Source organism: Bos mutus, chromosome 19, assembly GCF_027580195.1.
Source record: "Bos mutus isolate GX-2022 chromosome 19, NWIPB_WYAK_1.1, whole genome shotgun sequence".
NCBI lineage: Eukaryota > Metazoa > Chordata > Mammalia > Artiodactyla > Bovidae > Bos > Bos mutus.
Window position 1 is genome coordinate 53,764,274 of NC_091635.1, and position 12,898 is coordinate 53,777,171.

Consider the following 12,898-nt stretch of genomic DNA (forward strand, 5'->3'; position numbering starts at 1 on the left):
TCTCCAGTCCAGGCAGGAGGCGGCCACCTGGCTCTGGTCCCCCGGGTCCACCCCTAGCAGCGCCAGGATGCTAAGAAAGGGGACGCTTTTAACCAAGTGGCCGAGCTGAGGGCGCCTCTCTCCTCAGAGATCTGAAACCACGCGACAGTCGGAGCGGGGCCTCTCTGGGAACAGGGCCCAACAAAAGCCTCGTTGTCTCGCTCAGCAAAAAAACCGTTTCTTGGTCAATGAAGTGACAGACCCTGGGCCCACTCCCTTCTGCATCCGTGAGCCGCAGCCAGGAGGGAGGCAGGAAGACCTCCTAGGTCAGCACCCTCTGGGGCCAGGGCTCTTAAGGAAGGGACTTCAGATTCATCCTCCAGCAGGGACACCTCAGGGCACCCAGGGAGCACAGTCCCCACCTCCCTGTTGCCAAGGCACTGTGGGCTCTGTGTGGGTCCCTGACCACTGGGGAAGCGCAGGAACAGGAACCGAGCTCCCGTGTTGATGAATATCTCAAGAGACAGTGCCGGAATGGGTGCTTCCGGAATGCAGTTCAGTTAGCTCCGGGGAAAAAAAATAAAAAAATAAATAAAGCGCGCTCCTTGCTTTCCTGTCAGAAATAAAATTAAGGTCTCAGATCGATGCTGCCAGGGCTGGGGGAGCCACAGGCATCTTTAATGGCCTCCTCTACATGTTTGCAAATTCACGGTCCCCTTCAACCCTGCCCTTCTAATTGGTTATTTGTGAGGTCGTGTTTGCACCGGTTTCTCGGGAAGGCTAATGGTGTTTATTTAACAAGAAAATAAAATGTGCAGACAGCTCCGGGGCCGGTCTCTGAGAGCTGGCTGGGGAGGGCCCGCAGCTCTTTACCCTGCTCCCCTCCCTCACCCTCGAGCGGCCCTTCCTCTGCAGGAGGTCCTGAGAGGGGTCCGGCGACAGGTCAGGCCTCGAGGGGACCGCGGTGGGGTCCCGGGGGTGGGGGCTGGGCCCCACAGCCTCTGGGCAAAGCCCTGTGAGAGTGAAGAGGCGGGGTGCATCCTCTGCTGGGCGCTCCTGTAGGGAGCCTGGCTTTAGAACAAGCTTGCTGGGACCACAGAACCCGGTGCAGAGCTTACCCCGCTGTGGGGCCTGCCTGTGGAACAAGCTCGCTGGGACCACAGAACCCGGTGCAGAGCTCACCCCGCTGCGGGGCCTGCCTGTGGAACAAGCTCGCTGGGACCACAGAACCCAGTGCAGAGCTTACCCCGCTGCGGAGCTTACCCTTAGAACAAGCTCGCTGGGACCACAGAACCCAGTGCAGAGCTCACCCCGCTGCAGGGCCTGCCTTTGAAACAAGCTCGCTGGGACCACAGAACCCAGTGCAGAGCTCACCCTGCTGCAGGGCTTGGCAGTTTTTCCTCGTCTAACTGAAGTCCACCCAACTTCAAGTCAGCCCATTACTGTTTTGCAAGAGAACCTCTTCAAGAACCCACCAGCAGCAAATACACCTCACTGCCAGCACCGCCCCCCCCCCCCCCGACCAAATCTCTTCTATCCAAGTGGAGTGACAGAGTCAACTGCACTGAGCTTCCACTCCACTCTAACATTCTCCCATAGACGCCATGGCTATCAAAACCCCACTGCAACAGGTGGCCCACATTGACACCGGTCCACTCTGGGCAGAGAAGAGGATTATCAGCTACACTGATCCAACTCTCTACTTGCACGAAAAAGCCCACCAGCACGTGGGTGACTTCACCGCACTACGGCGAGGCTGAAAGCTCCGCCCACCAGCACCCTCGGCATCAGTGGCCTGTGACAGACCAGCACTTTCCTGTCGACGGCTTCCAATTCAGGTGCAGATCAACACCAGTAATGACCAGCTACTGGCTCACAGGTCGCCAATATACCCCCTAATGCATCTCAGACCTGGGCTAGAGAGTGATGGGTACCTCTCAGCTTCAGAGACCAGCACGGGGATGAGAGAGCAGGTCTCTGAGGTGGGGGAATGCAAAGGGCAGGACTCTAGCGGGGAGTGTGTTTGTGTGTGTGTGTGTATGTGTGTGTGTGTGTGTATGTGTGTGTGTCCTGTGTGTGTTAAGCTGCTTCAGTCATGTCTGTGTGTGTATGTCTGTGGGGTGTGTATGTGTGAAGCCGCTTCAGTCGTGTCTGACTTTTTGTGACATATGTGTGTATGTGTGTTAAGCTGCTTCAGTCGTGTCTGATTCTTTGTGACCCCCTGGACTGCAGCCTACCAGGCTCCTGTGTCCATGACATTTTCCAGGTAAGAATACTGCAGTGGGCTGCCCTCCTCCAGGGGATCTTCCAAACCCAGGGATTGAACTTGCGTCTTCTGCACTGCAGGTGGATCCTTTACCGCTGAACCAACCAGGGCAGCCCCTAGCGTGCCCTAGACGCCGAGCTCGGGCACGGGTGTGCAGCACAGCCTCGTGTCAGAGTGGCTCAGGCGTCCCCACCTGCTGTTGATTCCTAAACCATCCTCACACTTGCTACCCCACCCACAGCCCTTTCCACCCAGAAGGACTTATCTTCCTGGTCAAGCACACTTCTTTCTCCTCCATCCTGCAAGTGGAAGTGACCTCGTTACAGGCAGATTCTTGACCCTCCGAGCCACCGGGGAAGCCCCTCCAGCCTACAAAGCCACATTTATAAGTTGTAGGGTCCCAGCCCTCTCTCCCGGGTAAATGAAGTCAGGATGTTAGACTCTCCTCGGGAAAGACACATACACATCATCTGTGACAGCCCACACCTACAAATGAAGCAATACCTTTTTATTTTTAATTTAATTTACGCTGCTGTGAAACTCTTTTTACATGCCCCCTCCCCCTTGAGAAACAGGCATCAATAAGCAAACAATTACAGTGTGATTTTTAATCATTTTTAGTGTACATAAAAGAGTCAGTCTGGACTTCAGAGGTCAGTTTCAACAGGGAGTGTCTGGCAGGTAGTCAGGACATTAAGGGTTGGTTATTCTCCTTAGAAATGCACTATCTTCTATCACTGCTCCAGCTATATCTCACAGGCACCATTTTAATAAGCTGATCACACAGATTACAGAAACCTTAAACCTCAGCCAGCTGGTTTTGGGGACAGAGATGCTGTCTGGGCTTCTGAAGCCCAGCTCAGTCCCACGCCCGAGTCTGCAGGAAACCACTGCCCTAATCACAGGGCCCACCACGGCCCCCTTCCAGTCTGGGGGCTCCCAAGGGGCACAGCTCTCCTGGGGGAGGACTCCCCTCATGCAGGGAGCCTGCGGGGGATGTGCTCCCTGAGCTTCAGAGAACCGCCATGGGCTGAGGGCTGAGATCGGGGCAGGGGACTGGCTCAGAGCCTGTTCCTCTCCAGGGCCATTAGCATCACACTTAATAAGCCACTGCTAACAGTCGGGAGAGGAGCCATCCATCACACGGACCTTTACTTTTCTCGGTGTATCCTGTTCCTCTGCGTCTGGCAATGTTCCGAGGCCAACACACCTGCCGGGGGATGGAAGCCATGGCGAGTGCGGAGGGCCTATCCCCAGGCAATGTCCCCTTCTGTACTCGGCTGGAAACCGCCCCCTCCCACCACCCTCCCTAGGCCACCCTTAGACAAGCTTCAAAGACACCCAGTTCACTTCCCCCCGGGCTTCCAAGCACCCAGCTCTCCCCTGATGAGCCAGACTTGGGGGGACCTGGCGTGGAGGCCGAGGTCAGGGGCAAGGGGCAGAGCTGAGGCTCCCCTGGAATGAAGGGGGTCTCCCTACCCTCCCAGGAGGTGACTGAGAGATGCTCTTCAGCACCCAGAATCCCCAGTTCACGGTCTCAAACAGGGCTGACATGCGGAGATGGGAGAGCAAGCGCTGAGGGGTGCCACCTTCCCTCCTGCCCCCAGCTCTCAACCAGCCTCCCCCCCACCACCCACCGAAGAGCAAATTAGAAAGGATGGTACCTTGTTCCTCCCTCCCCACCCCCGCTCACCTCTAGCTCCACTCTAGAATCAATACCTGATGCTGAATTCAAGATCTTATCTGAGTTTTGCAAGGATATAGCAACAAACTTTCCCCCAATGATTAAATCCTTAGATGATCAGCCCAATATTTTTCAGCCCGCCTCTAAGAACATTTAGAGAGCAAATGAAATGACTCTGGAAAGACTGGAAAGCCGCCATTCTCTCTCCCCCTCTGGCACAAAGAATCCCAGAGAAGGCCATGGAATGAAGTGATGGGAGCTAAGGAAGGCCCCAGTTTCTCCCAGAAGCTCAGCTCCCCGTCCGGCTGCAGGGACCAGACATGTGACTTCTCGAAACTCTACCTGCCTCGGTTTATCCATCTGAAAAATGGAGCAACACTGCAGTCCAGCATGAGGACAGATGTGGAGGAGGACTAATAATAATGAGATGCTCAAGTGCTTAAGGAGGAGGGCATGGCACTCCAGTACTCTTGCCTGGAGAATTTCAGACAGAGGAGCCTGGCGGGCTATAATCCATAGGGTCACAAAGAGTCGGACCCGACTGAAGGGACTTAGCACACACGCTTGTAGAGCGGTTAAGGGTGCTGGCTCAGGGTTGGACAGGCTGGGCTTATGTCTAGGCTCTGTATGGACTAGTGTGTGGCTCCGGGTAGCTTCGTTCAAGCACTTGGTTGAGGGCTGCTTAGAATGTGGCTACTTCCATTGGGAGTGCCAACACAACCTGGTTAACACAGAACCCGTGGCGCGTACTCTGATGGGAGGCCGGAACCCCTTTCAGGAATGAAGGCCATCCTCACCAGCTGCTGGGCATGCTGCTGGACGGCGCTCTGCTCCTGGTCCCCTCCGGGACTTCCTCAGTGCAAGGCCAGGACGACACCTGCTTCTGGGGTCAGCTGCCTCCCACGCCCGAGCAACACACAGGTGTGACTGGGGCAGCGGGAGGACCACCCTCCCTTCAAACGCCGCAGGGCATCCCAGGTCGGCAGAGCAGCCCCCATGAACCCCCTGCCCCGCCTCAGGGACCCACACACGCAACAACTGCTCCTCTTCCCCAGTGAACACAGGAAAGGGAGACAATCTGGGCCACGCTTCCAGTTAAAAGCTAAAAGCCAGAAGCACACTTCAGGCCCCGGGGCTCATCAGTCCTGGCTCCTGTATTTTCCAGAGGCGGAGCCGGAGGGTTTGGAGAGGTTAGGAGAAGCACCCCTGGCTAAACCAATGGGGTGCACAGGGGCTGGGAGGCGGTCCCAGAAAGGATGAAAGGGGGAAGACTCCACGCTTCTGTGCAAATCAGATGTTGCATGACCTTCCTGCCTCCAGCATGGAGGACGCATCTCCCCAGAGAGCTCCCCTCCCTAGAGGGCTCACTGTTCGCTGTCCCCTGGATCCTTTCCCAGGGTGCCACTGAGGTCCAAGTGCGGATGTACAAGGGGAAGAGACACAGGCTGGCGCCTCTGTGAACAGGAGGAGCAGACTGCTGTGCAGATGCCACTGAGGACCGCCCGTGCGCCTACAGGGCCCGCGGGGGAGAGAGAGATGACGGCCACAGTGGGGCCAGGAGGGGAAGTTCTGCCCAACCCCTGGCTCCTAATGGCAAGCGCGGCCTGACTCCCGGAAGGCCAGGCCCCGTGCCCTGGAGTTTTTCCTGCACGGCGGTGGTCACAGTTCAAGGGCACATTCGCACAGGTGGTATTCAAAACGCCTGGGGCGGAGGACACGTCACCACCCAGCAGAGCTGGGTCAGACGCTGATGGGCAGCGCTGAACAAGCGCCCTGACACCACGGAGGGGTTAATGGTCTGCGCCTCTGTCAGCGGCGAGCTGGTGGCAGCGCCAGCCAGAGAGGTGTCCTCAACTTCTGCTAGGGCAGCACTTTCCTCATGATAAGATAATGGAAAGCAGGAAGCCGAGGAGGTGAAGGGAAGGTTGGGGCAAGGTGGCTGCAGGAGAATTTTATTTTCTCGTGCTTATCACCCGATTCCACACGCACATTCCATCAGGCCAGGGCCGTGGGGCCTGCCTGCTCTACAAGTATGTGACTAGAGCTTCTCTTGTGATACGTTCTTATATTTCTGAGAAAATTCTTTCCTCCCCTAATGCTCTGAACCAGTGAAGTTATTACCCCAGCTTTGGCCCCCAGTCCAAAGGGAAGCTCTTTCTCAGCTGGAGGGGCTAGAAAGCATGGGCAGCTCAAAGCCCCCGCTCACACAGGAAGAACAGTGGGGGCAGATGTCTGCACAGGGGCAGCCAGCAGCCAGTGTCAGGGCCCCTCTGCTGAAACCTCTAGGCACGCGGCCCCTCTCGCCTTCTCTTACCCGCTCGGCCAGCATCAGGCCAGCCCCAGGCTGCACTGTGCAGGCCGGCTTCCTGTGCCACTGCACACACCCCGAGCTCAGCAGGGCTCAACTCTTGGTTGAATTGAGCTGCCATCTTGAGATGCTTAGTGGTTTTTGACACCCTGTTCTGACTCCACAAACCACATAAGGGGTCTGGCACCGATCAGAGGAAGGCCGGGAGGCTATGGGGAAGGCCATGCCCTCGCCAGAGGCTCTGCCCACCTTCCTGCCCTTGCCTCACCAGGGGCATGAGCGACGATGTTCCCGGAGCCACCCTGAGCACTGGGCCACAGAACAAGCTCCCTTCAGCTCACAACTAGAAACCCTTCCCTGACCTGGTCACAGAGGGGCCGCCACCCCATCCCTGCACCCGGTGCCCCTGGACAAGGAGAGGAAGCTTCCCCAACAGCAGGCAGCCCCTGGGTCAGAAAGAGGGGAGGCTTTCCTGGGGGCCTCATCCACAGGCTGGCCGGGGGCCCGATGCCCTGGCTGTGAATCCAGCTCCGCCTGCTATCAGCTGAGTGCCCAGAGACTCACAGTCACCTCCCCTCCTCGGGTCCCTCAGATGGTGAAACTCTTTCCCTGCTCAGCTGAGACGGTTCAACGAGATGATCCATCATCTTCTCCCACACAGGGCCTAACACAGAGCAGGAGATCAAAAACACCTTTATTCAATGATATTCAAAAAAGAACAGCAATACTACCTAGAAACTGCTGCGGAGTCTCCCAGGATTATGAATTCTAACACCAAACGCCAGTGCCTCGCTCAGATGAGCTATGCCCACCCTGAAAATCAAAGGCTGGAAACACCCTTCTCAACAAACCCCACCCCACGTGGAGACAACAGATAACAGAACCTGAAATCAGCCATCCTGGGTGTGAGTCCCCTCTCTGCCAGCACCGAACGCTGCAAACAATCCTGTCAGGAGGCGCTAACATTACCTGTATCTTACAGATGAATAAACTGAGGCATGAAGAACTTACGGGATTTTCCCAAAGTCACAACAACCCCAGGGTCTGCTGTGTAGACCAAGTTAGAAGATGCACGCGGAAGCAGTGCCAGGAAAACCCCACGGACCGAGGCAGGGCATGTGCTGATCAAGGGTAATCGAGGATTGCCCACCGCCCGCACCACCTTCCTCTCGCTCCTTGGCGCTCACTCCGGAGCGCTGGAGAAGACAAGGGCAATCGTCGTCCTGCTCACATCTGCAAGCTCGTCTCTCTCCCCCTGCCTCCCATCCTCCTTCCCCTCCAGCCCCTCCCCAGCATGTACCCCCCTGATACCGAAGTTCCCGCCCAGTTTTCCACGCTCCCTTTCGAGGATGCTGTAGCTGGATGGACGAGTCGCTGGGCTCCTGGGCGCCCTCAAGACAGCCCCTCCTCTGCCCAGCCCTGCGAGCACCACTCCCCATCCTGCTCCTTCCTCCCTTTTACTCAGCCTGCCTGCTCAGAGCAGGAGAGACAGGCAGTCAATGCTGGGTAACTGCTACTAATCACAGGTGACAGCGAGAATGTAAACAACACAGGAAACATCTAAATGCAATCCAAGTGGCAAGGAAACACGGCTCACTGGCTCCTTCTCTGGAGAAAATGGCTTTCCTGCCACCTTCTTTCAGAAACCCTGCCCATGAACGCCGGGGGAATACGCACCCCAGAAACCAAGAGCTTCTGGAGAACGGGAGGACTGAACACTGAACCGTAACTTCTGACCCTGATTCCTCTGGGAAGGACTTTCTGGAGTCATCCGATTTTCTATTTACAGCAATCATTTCAATGTGTCCTTTTTTGGGGGCTGGGGGAGTGAGGTGGCAGAACTCGGACACCCCTTTGAGAATCCACTCAAAGCTAAGAAACCTCTCCCGGGAATAACATAAAATACTTTGCATGTCATTTCAAGGGTTCTTAGACCCCCAAGGTGAAACCCATTTTCGAAAACGTGGACAAGACACTAAACACAGGAGACAACATGGGGAAGTGTAAACGTCTTCCAAACGTCCGAGAGGCACAAAAGGGCATTTCTAGGTTTGTACTCACTGCATAAACCTTGGACATATGTACAAGGTACTCACTGCATAAACCTAGGCAGAGGCTTCTTTGTTTTTGCTTTCTTTTTGTTGTTGTTGTTCTTTAGATGGACAGTGTGCTTCTAAACCACCTCCTCCAGAGTAAATTGAGAACTCAACTGACTAATTGCTGTGAATAACTTCCACTTGGTTCGCTTAAAGCCTGGTTCAGCAAGGACCAAGAACGTGTTGGGTGTGACTGCATAATTAAATGACAGCTCCCAAGCCCACCGGAAATGGTGTTTTAACGGTCTGGTATCAATTCTAGGTACCGTCGTGGCCCTCCATTAGCAAAGACCTACAACCAACGTCACCTCCAACTGCCTGATTTTGGAACAGTCGCTGTGTCTTTCGTCTGTGGGGCTGGAGGCCAGGAGAGGACGGAGGGGCTGCTTGCTCACATGGGGCTTCTTACCTCTGTGCCTGTTGGTCGTCTTATCAAACATCAGCATCGCATCCTCCACCTGCAGAGCGAACACAAAACAGAGTCTGCTTCAGGAACTTTAACAAAATACATGGCACATTGTATGTTCAGGGGAGGGGGGCAGTCTCCATTATAGAAATCATGTTGCTCATTAAAACCTATTTGAAAACACAAATATTAAAAGAGAAAATAAACCACTTTCTTTCCGTCTTTCCAACCTAGCACCGCCACATTTAGCATCTGGTATACTTCCCTCTAATTTTTGTAAAAATCTATGCCTATGGCTTCCCTGGTGGCTCAGTGGTAAAAAAAAATCTGCCTACCAGTGCAGGAGATGTGAGTTCAGTCCCTGGGTCAGGAAGGTTCCTAGAGAAGGAAATGGCAACCCACTCCAGTATTCTTGCCTGGAAAATCCCACGGACAGGACATGGGGTCGCTAAGAGTCGGACACAACGTAGCACAAATGCACACATGCTTATTTTAACATAGTTTAAAATCACATCACACATGGAATTTTCCCCTTGTTCTTTTTCACTTAAATAATATTACAACATTGCAGACATTTCCCAGATAACTACATCATGAATACTATCTTTTATTCCCCTAGATTTTTTTGTGGTAAAATACTCATAATATAAAAACTGCCACTGCAACCCTCTTTAAGTGTACAGTTTAGTGGTATCAAATAAATTCATAAAGTTGCAGGAGCATCACCACCATTCATCTCCAGAACTTTTTTCCTCTTGTAAAACTGAAACTCTACCCCCTTTAAGGGGGACCCCTTTCGTCCCCTTAGCCTATGGCAGCCACTTGCCCACTCTCTGTCGCCAAGACTGGGACCCCTCTAAGTATTTCACATAAGCGGAATTACACAGGACTTGTCTTTTTCGGGACTGGCTTATCTCACTTGGCATAATGTCCTCAAGGCTCATCCGTCCTTCCACTGATGTGCAGATCACATCTGCTTATCCACTTGCCCATCGATGACCACGTGGATTTTAGCTGTGGTGAATAATGCTGCTATGAACACGGGAGTACAAATATCTCGAGTCTCTGCTTTCACTTCCTTTGGATACATACCCAGAAGTGAAACTGCTGGATCATACAGTGCCTTGTACTTTTATTTTTTTGAAGAACTGCTGTACACAGTGGCTGTACTACTTTACATTCCAAACAAAAGTGCACAAGGTTTTAATTTCTCTACATCCTTGTTAATATTTGCTATTTTCTGCCTTAAAAAAAAAAAACCAAACAGTAGTCATCCTAAGGAGTGTGAGGTCTTGTGAATACTAGCTTGACTGTCACATATTTCATGGAGGGAGATGCTACAGCTTACTTAATCATCCTTCAGGATATTTCCAGTTATACACAATGAAACTTCAACATTTTGATTATTCTGGGCTGAACTGTCTCCATCCCCCACCCCTGCCAAATTCATATATTAAAATCCTAATGCGCAGATTCTGAGAATGTGGCTGCATTTGAAGATAGGATGTAAAGAGGTAACTAAGTGAAAATGGTAACCTGACGGTTAGTGAAAATAGTTCCAATGAGAGCGGACTCCTTGCGAAAGACCCTGATGCTGGGGAAGATTGAAGGCAGGAGGAGAAGCGGACGACAGAGGATGAGACGGTTGGATGGCATCACCATCTCGATGGACTTGAGTTTGAGCAAGCTCTGGAGTTGGTGATGGACAGGGAGGCCTGGCGTGCTTAGTCCACGGGGTCACAAAGAGTCAGACACGACTGAGCGACCGAACTGAAGTTAAAATGCGGTCCTTAAGGGTGGCTCTGATTTGGTATGGCCGGGGTTCTTACACAAAGAGGAAGTCTGGACACAGGTACAAAGAGAGCCACACTCACGTCCCGCACAGACCTAAAGAAATCACTTACGAAACCAGATTTGGCTTTGAAGTCCACTCCTTTTACTTATGATCCAGCCCTTTATTCGCTTCACAGGAGACACATCGTGAGTGCAGGTGCTGTTCTAAAACCATCAGCCATTCACTTGCAGGCTGCACCGAGTTTGGCCAGGTGTACAGCCTGGTCTCCTCGAGCATTTTGTGCCCAAGGTTGGCAGTGAAAATACAACCCAGAATTGCCCTGGTGGTCCAGTGGTTGGGAATCTGCCTGCCAGTGCCGGGGACACAGGTTTGATGCCTGGCTGGGGAAGATGCCACAGGGCAGCCAAGCCCTCGCACCACAGCTTCTGAAGCCCAGGTGCCCATGCTCCACATCAAGAGAAGCCAGCCCAAGGAGGAGCCCTGCACATTGAAAGGAAGAGCAGCCCTTTCCGCTGCAACTGGAGAAAGCCCGTGCACAGCAAGGAAGACCCAGTGCAGCCAAATACAAATAAATGGAGAAAAAAATACAATCCAACCATGTGGCTGTGGGTGGACAGAACTGTTAGCCAGAAGGCTCCACGCTTGGAGCAATTTCAGTGCGGTGGGAGTGTGTGTGTGTGTGGTGGGGAGGACAGAGCACTGTTCACTGGAGCTCAAAGGCTCACAAATGAGCTTGGGGGCCTGAGCTAAGTCAGCTGAGAAAAAGAATCATCGGCTACTCATTCTCACTCCTCCCAGACGACAGTCTTCGATGGAGGGGAAGACACTGGGCAAGGCAATAAAACCAGGTTTAAAATGGTGCCTCCCGACAAATCAAATCTATTTTCTTAGATGCTATCGAATATAATAGGGGGAAGAGCAAAGTCAAGGTAAGAACGGAAGAAGGGGTAGGCAAGCCAGACGCAAACCTCCGAGGGACTGGCCTAGCTTCAAAATCCCTTCTGGAGTCAGGGCCCCCTTGTGTTGCTAAGCAACCGAGCCTGAACAAACAGGCTCCCGGGGCCTTCCCCTTCTGCTCCCCATTTCCGCAGTCAGCAACTGGGAGAGAGATGGCCCTGCACGGTGACTGCTCCTCTGGCAGGGAGCTGCCCTCTTTCCCCCAGGCACCAGGCTGAGGGGAGTAGGCGATGCTAGTCTGGATGGGGGGTGCCTTCACCAGACCTTTCCCTGGCCAGGCAGGCTTGATGAGCCCCCAGACACCTGCTGAGACCAGACACACCACGGCGGTCTGCCTCCCGCGCACCCCTTGAGCAAGACCGCCAGAAGATCAACTGGTTTGTTTGCACACAGAGCCGTCACACTTGCACATATGGCATTGCAGACCCAGACCCTGGGCCTTGACAAGGATTCCACTGCCTAGGGTGCAGGCCGGGGGTGGGGTGATGGGTGAGGCCTGCCGGGTGCCATGCAGGTAAGCCTGACGTCTGTTTCACACCCATCACCATATTTTCTAAGAGGTTTGCCAAGTCCTCATTTTGAGCTGAAAATGCCTAATGGTAAGAAAAACAGTCTCCCTTCTGTGTTGGCCATGTTTAGGTACTGAAACTCAGATCCCCTTAGGAAATAAATATTTTGAATTAAAAAAAGTATTTTCAATCCCCACCCATGCCCGCTGCCCTTTTCACAGTGTTTACTTGGGTCCCTCTTTGCCTTCTTATGCTTCAGTGTTTTCTGACGCTGCCCTCCTAACAGCTGCTCCACCCTGGTGAGCGAGGAGGAGGATCTGTGTATGTGTTTTGGGGGCAACCATTGTCGTGAAGAACAGAGCTCTTTCCTCTACAGAGCGGGGTACAATGGGCCTCGCAAAGACCTCCTGAACAGATAAAGCGGCGGGGCGCAAGAAAAATTCTATTAACACTTTACAAAACAGAACATCTAAGGAGTAGCTAGAGAGGAAAGAGAAAGGGAAAAATAAAAAAAAATCAATATGAATAAGTCCCCATGCTTGGGGGAAGAAAACTTTTCAGCGATTGCAAAACACTTATTAATTCAGAGAAGCCATCAATGTGATAGAAATCTGGCAGAACAGCAAGAGCTGAAACTGGAAGAATTTGAATATACAAAGACTGAATAGAATGAAAAACACGGCCTCACGTACGGGGCTGTTTCTCACGGTTCTATGTGAATCAAACAGAAGCGGCTTGTGTGAGTCTCCATCACACAAGGACGGGACGGATACGGTCAAGGGAGCTGGTATTCAGCCCCAGAGACAGCAAACCGGTAACTGTGTCTGTCTGTCTCTCCTTCTCCCTCTCGCTCTCACACACAGAGGTAGACTGCCTGCCTGTGCAGAGTTCAGCCTGG

At 53.2% G+C, this 12,898-nt stretch overlaps 1 protein-coding gene across 10 annotated transcripts in view; it reads right to left on the reverse strand.

Annotated features, from left to right (window-relative positions):
- The window catches only part of MSI2 (musashi RNA binding protein 2), a 403,990-nt gene that overhangs the window by 132,387 nt on the left and 258,705 nt on the right, over positions 1-12,898 (reverse strand). For all 10 annotated transcript variants that reach the window (XR_011461308.1, XM_070357270.1, XM_070357268.1 and 7 more), the window contains one exon: positions 8,743-8,791. Coding sequence is in view for 9 of the 10 variants with exons in the window: in XM_070357270.1 (XP_070213371.1) it covers positions 8,743-8,791 (49 nt within the window). In the remaining variant the exon portion in view is untranslated. The remainder of the gene's footprint in view (positions 1-8,742; positions 8,792-12,898) is intronic.